This window comes from Myxocyprinus asiaticus, chromosome 28 (assembly GCF_019703515.2).
Source record: "Myxocyprinus asiaticus isolate MX2 ecotype Aquarium Trade chromosome 28, UBuf_Myxa_2, whole genome shotgun sequence".
NCBI classification, from domain to species: domain Eukaryota; kingdom Metazoa; phylum Chordata; class Actinopteri; order Cypriniformes; family Catostomidae; genus Myxocyprinus; species Myxocyprinus asiaticus.
The window spans coordinates 41,079,326-41,091,899 of NC_059371.1; the positions used below are offsets into that span (position 1 = coordinate 41,079,326).

At 37.8% G+C, this 12,574-nt stretch overlaps 1 protein-coding gene across 1 annotated transcript in view; it reads left to right on the forward strand.

Moving 5' to 3' along the window:
• LOC127418540 (zinc finger protein 420-like) overlaps positions 1-12,574 on the forward strand; it is a 59,641-nt gene that overhangs the window by 21,853 nt on the left and 25,214 nt on the right. Inside the window, exons 2-4 of the mRNA XM_051659119.1 lie at positions 8,197-8,427; positions 8,510-8,987; positions 11,100-11,974. Of these exons, the coding sequence (XP_051515079.1) occupies positions 8,197-8,427; positions 8,510-8,987; positions 11,100-11,974 (1,584 nt within the window). The remainder of the gene's footprint in view (positions 1-8,196; positions 8,428-8,509; positions 8,988-11,099; positions 11,975-12,574) is intronic.

Genomic DNA, 12,574 nt, shown 5'->3' on the forward strand with positions numbered 1-12,574 from the left:
CTGTCAATCCCACAGTCCACCTCAGCAGCACCATAGGAATTAATTGAAAACACTCGCTCACCTTCGCTCACAACACAGTGGAAACGTACGGTACAGACTTCAGCATCACTGTCATGTCATCAAAGGTGTTTGTGTGGAACACTGGCCGAATGTTGTGAAACAACAAACTTGATTCGGCAGTAAAGAATGATGCGGTAGGAGAGGTATGGCAGATATGAAAAGCTTGAAAAAGTTCTGGTTGGTTAGATCTCTTTGAAAAACAACGCCTAGAATGTTTAAGAACACACTGACCCTACTGTCTGATAATATGCGAATATGATCACCTGCTTAAAGGGATAGTTCACCCAAAAATGAAAATTCTCTCATCATTTACTCAACCTCATGTCATCCCAGATGTGTATGACTTTCTTCTGGTGAACACAAAGATTTTTAGAAGAATATTTCAGCTCTGCAGGTCCATACAATGCAAGTGAATGGGTGCCGAAATTTTTAAGCTCCAAAATGCACATAAACACAGCATAAAAGTAATCCATAAGATTCCAGTGGTTAAATCTATGTCTTCTGAAGTGACATAATTGGTGTGGGTGAGAAACAGTTAAATATTTTTTTATTCTTTATATATTATATTCTTTTGTTTTTGGTGATTTGCATTCTCCGTGCATATCGCCCCCTACTGGGCAGGGGGGAGAATTAATGGTAAAAACTGACTTAAATATTGATCTGTTTCTCCTATCATATCACTTAGAAGATATCGATTTAACCACTGGAGTCTTATGGATAACTTTTAAGCTAACTTTATCTGCATTTTGGAGCTTCTACATTTTGGAACCCATTCACTTGCATTGTATGGACCTACAGAGCTGAAATATTCTTCTACAAATCATAATTTGTGTTCTTCAGAAAAAAGAAAGTCATACACATCTGGGATGGCATGAGCGAGAGTAAATGATGAGAGAATTTTCATTTTTGGCTGAACTGTTCCTTTAATACTATGTTTAAACAGTTGACGCCTCAGAGACAGCTCAGAGTTCTCTTCTCACTGCCCTACACACACACACACATCAGCAGAATCAGTCAACAATTCTCATTCTAAAATGTTTTTCTAATACCTTAAGGATTAATATTCATCTAAATATTAATATCATAAATGCAATGTAATCAGAAACATAATAAATGAATTTTCCCCTCACACTCCATTTTTATGAATTAATTAACATATAATTACAATATATGACAATTCTTTTCAAAACCTGTAAGAGAAAACATCATTCAATCAATGAAATCACAATCAGTGAAATCATCAAGTTGCTATATGGTTGTAATATTTGTAAGTGTTCAAAACTATTCATTCAAAACTACTAATTTCTTAAAATGATTATATATGTGAATATAAACACATGATTGGCAAAAATTATTTAGATCATTCGACATTGGAAACAATAAAAAATACACTGATTATGACCACCTGCCTAATATGCAGTTGGTCCTCCGCGGGTCACCAAAACAGTGCCGACCCGCCAAGGCATGGACTCTACAAGACCCCTGAAGGTGTCCTGCGGTATCTGGCACCAAGACATTAGCAGCAGATCCTTCTAGTCCTGTAAGTTGTGAGGTGGAGTCGCTGTGGATCAGACTTGTTGGTCCAGCACGTCCCACAGATGATCATTTGGATTGAGATCTGGGGAATTTAGAGGACAAGTCAACATCTTGAACTCTTCATCATGTTCCTCGAACAATTCCCGAACATTGTGTGCAGAGTGGCAAGGCACATTATCCTGCTGAAAGAGGCCACTGCCATCAGGGAATACCATTGCCATGAAACGGTGTACCTGGTCTGCAATGATGTTTAGGTAGGTGGCACTTGTCAAATTGACGTCCACATGAATGGCCGGACCCAGGGTTTCCCAGCAGGACATTGCCCAGAGCATCACATTGTCGTCTTCCCACAGTGCATCCTGGTGCCATCACTTCCCCATGTAAATGGTGCACACACACACACGGCCATCCACATGATGTAAAAGAAAATGGGACTCATCGGACCAGGCAACCTTCTTCCACTGCTCCAAGGTCCAGTTAAGACACTTGCATGCTCATTATAGGCACTTTCGATGGTAGACAGGGGTCATCATAGGCACTCGGACCAGTCTGCAGCTACGCAGCCCCATACGCAGCAGGGTACGACGCACTGTGTTGTGATACATTCCTCCCGTAACCATCATTAAAAATGTATGACTTGTGCCACAGTAGACCAAACAGGATAGCCTTCGTTGCCCTTGCGCATCGATGAGCCTTGGGCACCCAACACCCTGTCGCCTGTTTGTGGTTTGTCCCTCCTCGCGGCACTGTCAGTAGGTACTCACCACCACTGACTGGGAGCACCCCACAAGCCTTGCTATTTCAGAGATGCTCTGACCCAGTCGTCTGGCCATAACAATTTGGCCCTTGTCAAAGTCGCTCAGGTCTGTACTCCTGCCCATTTGTCCTGCATTCAACACGTTGACTTGAACTGATTGTTTGCCTACCATCTAATCTGCCAGTCCAAAATGTGCCTTTGTTAGATGATGATCAACATTATTCACTTCACCTGTGAGGGGTCATAATGTTTTGGCTGATCAGTGTAAGAACCCATGAAATCAATTATCTTTCTAATCAAATTGTAAATTTCTAAATTTTTGCTTCTCACTAGCCCCACTCATGTAGTGCGGTTCTCTAACGACCACTTTGTTGCTCCCTTGATCTCCTCTACATGCTTCTTTCATTCCCTCTCTGCAAGAACACATGATTATTTTGATCGGAACAAAAATCAACAGAACAGCACAGGCAATTGCACCAAAATGCTCAAGATGTGTTTTGAACCTCCACCTACATATGCATGTTTTTCCTCCCAAAGGGTATGGGATGAAATTTGTCATAAGATGATTAACAAATGTGTGCATGCTTATCCATCAATTTGATAAATGTTGCAAATGTATCTTACAATCCACAAACAAATGCATTTCAACTTGTGTCTGTGAAATGTATCATTAAATGAATGTGCTGTGATTTGTACAAATAGAGACGTACAGTATTTGTGGATACAAATGTTACATATATATAACAATTTGTGTCTGTACCCAAAGAGGGATGTTTCAAATAAAACACAAAATGGTCTTGTGTAGCATTGAAAATGCATTTGTGGATTAAGTAAAACACTTATTTTATCTATTCTATTTGATTCATTTGAATTTTGAGACTTCATTTCCGTTGGTTTTGATCCACACACAAATTTCTAAGGATCCACACGTAACTGTGTAAGCAAAGCAGATACCACTAGATGCCAGTCTCATTTTACAAAAATACCATCAGGCAGGTGTGCTTTATTCACGAGGTCAGTAAGCATGAGCTGTATACATGCTCCACTTCAAAGAAACAATGGCTAAAAACAGCAGAAAGAATCAAAGGCTTGTCTCAATTTCTCATGTACAGTGCCTTTAAAAAGTATTCACCCCCTTGGATGTTTTTACACAAGGATTATTCTGGAGAAAAGCCTTTCACATTTCATCAGTGTGAAAGTAGTTTCACACTTTGGGGAGGGGGGCGTGGTCGTGTGTCTGTTTGCGGGACAGAGGGAGTGGTGTGGCTCGTCAAGCTGGTTGGCATGATTTCTATGAGCTGTTTCTCATTACAGTGATGGCGGAGAGAGCCCTTAAAAGCAGCCAAACATGCCAGAGAAGACAGAATGAGTGTGCAGCATTGGTGTGTGTTTATATTGAGTGTTTTGACGAAGTTTCTGTTTATTTTGATTGTGAATTATTGAACTGCGTGAAAGCATTAAAAAAAGTACATATGCTGTACACAAAGGCAAAGAGAATAAAAGCCTGACCTGAAGCGTGTCACTGCTCCCCGTCTCCTCTCCACACCCTGCTGTGGTTAGGTTTTATTTTACCATGAACTAACTGTCCCAAAACATTGCAGGGAGGCTTTTGTGGGACAACCTAATAAGAACTCCGAACATTCTCTAATGGTTATTTTTAGGTTTTATTGTTTATTTGATTATTTTTCATAAATGTTGCAGATAGGTTGATAGACAACAATGACTGACATTATTGCAGTACAGAATTTAATTAAATGTTGAAATAAAGATCAGAGTTTATGGGATTTGAACAGACTGTAAAAAACAGATGTGTAAAGCATATAATAATCATATAATACGTGCCTTCTATCTTCCAATCTTACTCACTGCGTATGATATAGAGTAAGCACATGCATTTGATCCGCATGCGGTTTCATTCCTCCACAGATATTCTCGCCATTGCGCAGTTTAAAAATGAACGGTCACTTACTGACAGACATTCATTTATCGATTTTCTCAATAAACAATTACTTTTTCTAGGTTTGATATTAAATATATATTAAATATATGTGATTGATAAATATTTGACTCATGTGAACGAAAAGAACGTGATGTATAACAAGGAAGCTTTTTGTTTATTGGCTACAAATGAAGAGAAGCAGAGATGTCTCTATTCACTTCAGTGGTAAGAAGTTAATTTTCAGTAATTTTCTGATTTAAATAATCTTAAATGTGTTGAAGTCATTGGTTATTTGTTCAATATCTTCACATTAATGTCCAGTGCTGAGGTACAGTGATTTATGAAACCCAAAATCAAGGCTCAATTTTCAGTGTTGGGACTGACGTGACTTCAGCAGCGTTTCGTAATTTAAGTTTCATAAGTGTTCATAATGCATTTTGCCCATAAAAGACAACAAAGCTTTGGCATATCTATCTTTTGTGACTGCTGAGCATGGTTTTTATAAAAGCAAGGCCGTAACCATGTCTTGAACATTGGGGGGACCAAACCATTTTGGGGGTGGGGGGGTCACGGGGGTTGAGGTCTCAAATATAATGGTCTTCTTTGGTCCTTTAATACTTTTCTGAATTAAGGCTTGAAATGCGATAAAGGCCCAAAATTGTATAATTTTTGGTTTTAAAAGATGCATGTACACTGTACAATGTATCTGTAAAATGACATGACTGTGTCAGCTGGCTAGCAAAAAGAAAACACACAAAAGTACTTACTGTCCTCAAGTTGTCTCTCGTTGTTTCCTAACGCTGCTCTTTTCCATACAAAAACAGTTCATGTTGACCACTGCTTTCAAGGTCCAAAGAGGGAGGGAAAATCATTATTAATATACCATAAAAGTGTTGTATGGCCCCAGAAAGCTTGGAATAAAGTGCACTTGTCATATGGACTTCTGTTATGATGTCTTTATACTGAACCTTTAATAAGGATTAATAGTATTTGTCCTTTCTGAAGCTTAACAGCTCCTGCTCACTATAAACTGTTATTCTATGGAATAGATTTTTATGTTCCAAGAAAAAAAATAAACAGCATATGGGTTATGAACAACATAAGGGTGAGTAATTGAGTGAATAAAAGTATATTTTCCATTTTTAGGTGAACTACTCCTTTAAGTGGTGGCTCATTTTTTGAGCACAGACCTGATAAGACTTATTCAAAATAAAATGAGCTCTTATAAAAATAGACTCTTAAGAGATACTGTACACAATTCTGAATTAAAGACAAAGAAATGATTTAGAAAATCTTAAATTGACTAAATTATTGCCGAATAATATTTGCATTAAGAATATATGACACTGTCCTTGCCACAACCTAAAAGCACAATAGATGTCACCAGTCACAGGTCTTGCCATGTTCTAGTTCTGATCTGGGTGATAACACTCTACTTTGTTTTGGGTTTTTTTTATAGATAATTTTCTTAGACAATGTCAGGAGAGTTTTCTAAAAAGCTACTTCAAAAACCTGCCAGATTACCACATTCATTCAATTCCTTTACAATATACACACATTCACTCTTTGTCTTAAGCCTGACATGTCAAGTCAAGTCAACCTTTATTTATAGAGCACGTTTAAAAACAACAGAAGTTGACCCAAAGTGCTTCACATATCAAACAAACAAAATGACATAGTGATATAAAAACAGATTGACATAATAAAATAAATAAAAACAATGAAATACAACATCATGTATTTATCCATTTCAAACTATTCAATGATCTGTTCAAAAGCTACAGAATAAAAATATGTTTTTAAAGAAGATTTAAAAATGGCTAGTGATGAAGCTGAACATGCTGAAAACTGCTCGTACATAACATATTTTAAATTCAAAATGGTTTAATTTCACCAAATGGTGAATGTAGTTTGCACCCTTGGAAATTACTGTGGGTCGGTACAACATTTCAACCATAAAAGAGTGGGCAAACATTGCATGTTTACCTTTATGCATTTGGCAGACGCTTTTATCCAAAGCGACTTACAGGGACAATCCCCTCAGAGCAACCTGGAGTTAAGTGCCTTACTCAAGGATACAGTGGTGATGGCTGTGGGGATTGGACCAACAACCTTCTGTTTACCAGTTCAGTGCTTTAACCCACTATGCCACCACCACTCCATATGGCTGTTTAATTAGATACTTTACATCTTACATGACACTAACACTCTTAACCTGAACTGCTTGCTGATGCGTTGCACTGGAATATAAATAATGCACGAGGTAAAAATGTAATTTTTTTTTTTTTTTTAAACCATTATGTTATTCCTGCAACAATTGAATGACTATTACACAGCTGTGCATAATGGACTGTATAGCAGAACAGCAACAAGGATATCAGTGATTGTTGGCAATCTGGCCATATCTGATTATTGGGGGGGACTTGTCATCCTCAAATTATATTGTGGTTACGGCCCTGTTCAAAAGACAACTATTATAACCTAAAATTAATTAAGTTTCCAAATTGCCTCCTTTCTCTCTTTGTTAACCGAAATGAAAAAAACATCTCACCAATTTGAATTATTATTATGAAATATCTAAGATATCTAAAATAATTTTGACTTGGCAAAATTGAGTTTTTCAGGATAAATCAGTTTGTGATTCACTCCAGTCCAGTAGATGGCTGAAGAACACCGAGAGTTGTTTTTCTAACCGGCATAAAACAAGATGAAAGAAGAGCTGATAATCCGAGAGCCCAGTTCGGTACGAGTTTAATGTCTTTAACATCATTTTATGCTTTTATATGTACTTCAGGATTTATGTGGATCAGTATTTTTCTGTGCATGTTGTTTTTCTCTCTTTGGCATATTCAGTTTCAGGAAAAACAAGCAAAAATCTGAGAATATCATGTTTAATTTCTGATATATCAGCTCTTTAAATACAGCAGCTGATTGTAAATGAATTCAGTGCAGGTGATATTTTATTGTATTGCCTGTTATAATAGCTGATAATATTTTTGTACAGTATATAGTTATAATAGATGATAATATTCCTGCTGTCAGGAAAATGAAACCAAACACAAAGCACATATTTATATTTATACCATCTCAGAAACAAAGTTATTTCAACAGATCTGTTCTTGTGTGTAATTATATAATAATAATGTTTTAGAGTTTGATGAATGTCAGTCCATTATAATGATCAGAGGCATCATGCCCATTATGAGTGTGTAATGAGTGTGCACGTGCCCCCTAATTTTTTGAGCCAAGAGGATTTTGAATGGTTTATTTATTTTTATGGTATCTTCTATAATAAAAAGGCAGAAATCTTTATTCACATGTTTTTTTTTGTTGTTGTTGTTGTTTTTTCTCCCCTTTTTCTCCCCAATTTGGAATGCCCAATTCCCAGTGTGCTCTAAATCCTCATGGTGGCGTGGTGACTCGCCTCAATCCGGGTGGCGGAGGACGTATCTCAGTTGCCTCCGCGTCTGAGACCGTCAGCCCATGCATCTTATCACGTGGTTTGTTGTGTGCGTTACCGCGGAGACATCTGCTTCAAGCCATCCACCGCGGCATCCACACACAACTCCCCACGCGTTCCACTACTTTATAGCGACCACGAGGAGGTTACCCCATGTGACTCTACCCTCCCTAGCAACCGGGCCAGTTTGGTTGCTTAGGAGACCAGGCTGGAGTCACTTAGCGAACTGGCGAACTCCAGGGGTGGTAGCCAGCGTCTTTTACCACTGAACTACCCAGGCCCCAATGTGATAGTTATTAAAAATAAATGAGGGTGTTTCCCGTGATTTACGGGAAGGGGGTGGGTGTTTCGGCTGGATTAGGGTTACGGTTGCTGACCTTGGTGCCCCCTAAAAAAAATATAGGTGCATGATACCCCTGATAATGATGATGTTTTTGTGTTCAGATGTTCATCATGAGAGAGCAGGTGGATGTGATCTGCTGTAAATCAGTAGGAACTGATCTGTCCATGCTGGATATTGATGATTTCATCACAGAAATCTCTCAGCTGAAGAAAGAGGTGACGTCACTGAAGAAAGAGGTGACGTCACTGAAGAAAGAGGTGACATCACTAACTACAAAGCTGAAAGAACTCTGTTCATCCTGTACCTGTTTTGAGCGAGTTAAAGTTGAGATTGTAAGTAAGTTTCAAATGGTGTGATATGACTGTGACTCTGTGATGATGAACGGTACAGATGTGATTGTGTTGTGTTTGTCAGGAACTGGAAAAGGTTTCCTGTCAATCTTCAGTGTGTGTGACTGATGGGACCTCCACAGAATGTCAGGATTCAGTGTGGAGTGGCAGAGATCAGTCCACACCACAGCAGCTGCTGGACAAACTCTCTGAACAGAGATCCAGAGACACACAGGACTCACAGCTCACTTTACTCTGTTCTACTGATGCTCAGGAGAGTGTGTGTGACAGTAATCAGGGTGATCAAACCTCCACAGAGTCTCTGACTTCTGTCTGTAACGCTGGAGAACAGCAGATGCTGCAGACACCAGTGAAGATTGAAGTGAAGCAGGAGGAGATAAAAGATGAAAACACAGCAGAGGAACAACAGAGTGATGAAGATGATCATGAACAGCAGATGCTGCAGACACCAGTGAAGATTGAAGTGATGCAAGAGGAGATAAAAGAAGAAAACACAACAGAGGAACAACAGCGTGATGAAGATGATGGTTTTATTCCCTCAGGTATGTTTTTTTTTTTTTTTTTCATGTCAGAATCTGTTACCAGATGATTGTATCACTCAAAAGTCACTAAAAACTTCCTGCTGTTTTTATTCTCATTTTTAAAATGCTGTTCAGCTGGGATAGTTCACCCAAAAATAAAAATTATCTCATCATTTACTCATCCTCATGCCATCCTAGACTTTCTTTCTTCAGCAAAACACATCTGAAGAAAAATAGATAATATCTTAGCTCAGTAGGTCCTTAAAATGGTGATCAGACCTTTGAAGCTCCAAAAATCACAGACAGTTTTTTTTTGTGTGTGTGTGAAAAAAGATCAATATTTAAGTACTTTTTAACCATAAATCATTGCTTCCGATCAGCAGCAGTATTCACGTTCACGAGAGATTGATGTATTCATGTTAGCATGTTACGTTTTTCTCTCAGATGAGACATCTAGGATGAGCACACAAATGCACCATTGTGAAAAATACAAACAGATACAAATACAGATCTAAACCAAAACCAACGAAGCTTCTGTACAGCATTCCTTCTACTCAGTTGTAAACAGCGCTGCTCTTCCAGGTGTGTCGCGCATGCTTCAGTTCTCACGTGAACATGCTAATGTAATTACGTCACACGCGCATGCTGCTGCTGCTGACCGGAAGTGATGCTTAATTCAGGGATGCAAACTCCTCACCTATCGGTGAAATTCTGCATTTTGAAACAAATGTAATTTATTTATTTTTTAATTGATTTATTTTAAGTGCTTAAAAGTGCTTGAATTAAAATCGACTATTTCTATTTAGTTAGCATAACTGAGAAACAAATAATAATTTTCCTTACATTTTTGATTATGTTCGCGATATCCCCAGCACGTGGATTTCCAAAACGTAGGATGGCAAGGGAACACTGATAGTTACCTGATTTTTTAGGTTTAGGGATAGGGTTGGGTTATATTTTCTCCAGCCAATCATTTAGCACTTTCAGTTTAATTTTACTGAATCATGTGTCGCTTAATGCAGGAATTACCCTTCTTTTGCCATACTCAGTTTTCAGATATCCATGATTGGAATATTGTGAATATCATAAAAAATCTGTGGAAAAATAATATGTGTTTCATAGGCATGCTGACTGCATAGAAATAGTTCCAGACACTGCCCAAGATTGGAAGGGGCATTCTGACCAACGTGAAGATCGACCAACCGTAATTTGTTAAATTAATGTGATGTTTAGGGGCAGGGGAAAAAAAATCTAATTCTGCGCCTCTGTGTTATTGCTGAAGGACAAGTGAATCAACAAGTGAATCATTACATCCTTAACTAGGTGACAAAAAAAATATCCCTTGTAAATGTTCAGATTTGACTTGCCAGTGATTGAGCTGTCTAGTGGCTAAGAAGTTTATCGCCGAGATCCAGCTGCATGGAATAATGTCTCTTTTAATAATATTTCTGTTCTTTACTGCCAGTTGTTGATCAAAAAGTAAATAGAAACATTAGTTTTAATCACATAGCATGGATGCAATGAAGAAACTGTGCAACTCTTCTTTCAAAATGCATTAGAGACATGCTGCTGGTTTTCTTAAAGAGACAGTACCGTTTTAGCAATTGTTATACAAATTAATATCAACTCAGTGTAAATACTGGTAATTTGTACAAATTAATTTGAACAGTGAAAGGTCATGTCATATATTAATTGATAGATTGTGTAATTTAAACATTTTAAAAAGCTAAAATGTGATTTATAATAATCACAAACAAATAAAAAATTAATTATGCACTTTCCCATATTATACAGTAAATATCTAGCATGCTACTTTCCTGGGTGGTTTCATATTTTATACATTTGTTAATTGTCTATTCATGCAATGTTGGATTTACTGTAATTATTAGTTTCTGACTAGTAAATACTGTTCCCGTCACTCGCAATGCAAGTTGGACAGTTGAGTTTTCTCATATGTATGAAGTTCTTGAAAATGAAAAAATGGTAATAAATTACTGCCTATTGCACAGCAAAGCTACAGTCAATTAATAGTGAATGTTTTTGTTCTGCCATTATAGTAGGTTTCAATTTGATTTCTTTTTACATTTTGTTCCTGTTGAATTGATTTTTGTCAATTTACTGTGTTCATTGTAGAGCTGATGAAAATGAAAGAGGAAAGTCAAGAACTGAATGAAGTGGAGGAGAAACATCATGATTTCACAACTGGAGGAGAATCTTTGATTGGCTCAAAGACTAAAAATAATTTCTCACTTAAAATGACTCATAGAAGAGCAGCCAAAAATACTTTCACCTGCTCTCAGTGTGGGAAATGTTTCACATATAAAAGTGATCTTAATACACACATGAGAGTTCATACTGGAGAGAAGCCTTACACATGCCATCAGTGTGGAAAGAGTTTCACATGTGCAGGTGGTCTCACATATCATCTCCGCTGTCACTCTGGAGAAAGACCATTTGAATGTGATCAGTGTGATAAAACATTTGTTGGGGAATCATGCTTAAAACGACATCTGAAAGTGCACACAAATGAGAAGCTTTACAAGTGTTCTTCTTGTGGAAAGAGTTTTGCATGCCTGTCCTATTTGAAAGGGCACCAGAAAATACATACCGGTGTGAGGGCTCATATGTGCTTTGAATGTGGGAAGACCTTTATTACAGCCAGCAACTTCAAGCAACACCAAAGAATTCATACTGGAGAAAAACCTTACAGGTGCTCACACTGTGGAAAGAGTTTCACTCGATCAGAGCACTTGAGAACACACAAGAGAATTCATACTGGAGAGAAACCATACAAGTGCTCACACTGCGGAAAGAGTTTCATTGTGTCACAAAACCTGATTGCACATGAGAGAATTCATACTGGAGAAAAACCATACTACTGCTCTTCATGTGGGAAGAATTTCAACCAATCAGCTCATCTACAGCAGCATGTAAAAAATAATTGCACAAGCAGTCACAGAGAGCAAGAATCATCTTCATGTCCAACAATATCAAGTAAATATAAAGGGGTTTGAAAGGGTGGAATTTCTCTCAAAAGGGCAGCATCATTTAAGACCCTGTTTGTACCTGCCATTAAGATGCGTTTCATATCTGGATAGGATAGACCAATTGAAGTGAACATTTCCTCAGTGATCTGTCCAGTCGCACTCCTACTCCTCCAGTGTTTTTCCCATTAACTCTTAAATCATCATTTCTTATATGAATAGTTCGCCCAAAAATACAAATTCTATTGAAGTATGACAAAAAGTTTTGAAACAAAAAAGCATACTGAATTACACTGATTGAAAAATAAACGCATTGTTTTAACAGTGTCTTGAGTCTGTGTTTGTAGCCTGTTAGCCTACTTAGCATTGCTTATTTCTCTACTTTCAGCATTTAATCCTTAATCTTTGCTGTTTTTCCACGCAATTGCGGAACAATTGAGATAAGGCATGGCATCAGCACACGTTATCGCTACTTGCACTGCATGCCTCATATGTATGATCGCTTCATCCATCAGCAGTGAGGGATTTACATATAATAAATGTATGGAATTAGTCAGGCTGATGGAGAAGGTTAATGAGTTAGAGACATGCATCCAAATGCTAGTGGAGGTCAGTGAGACAGAA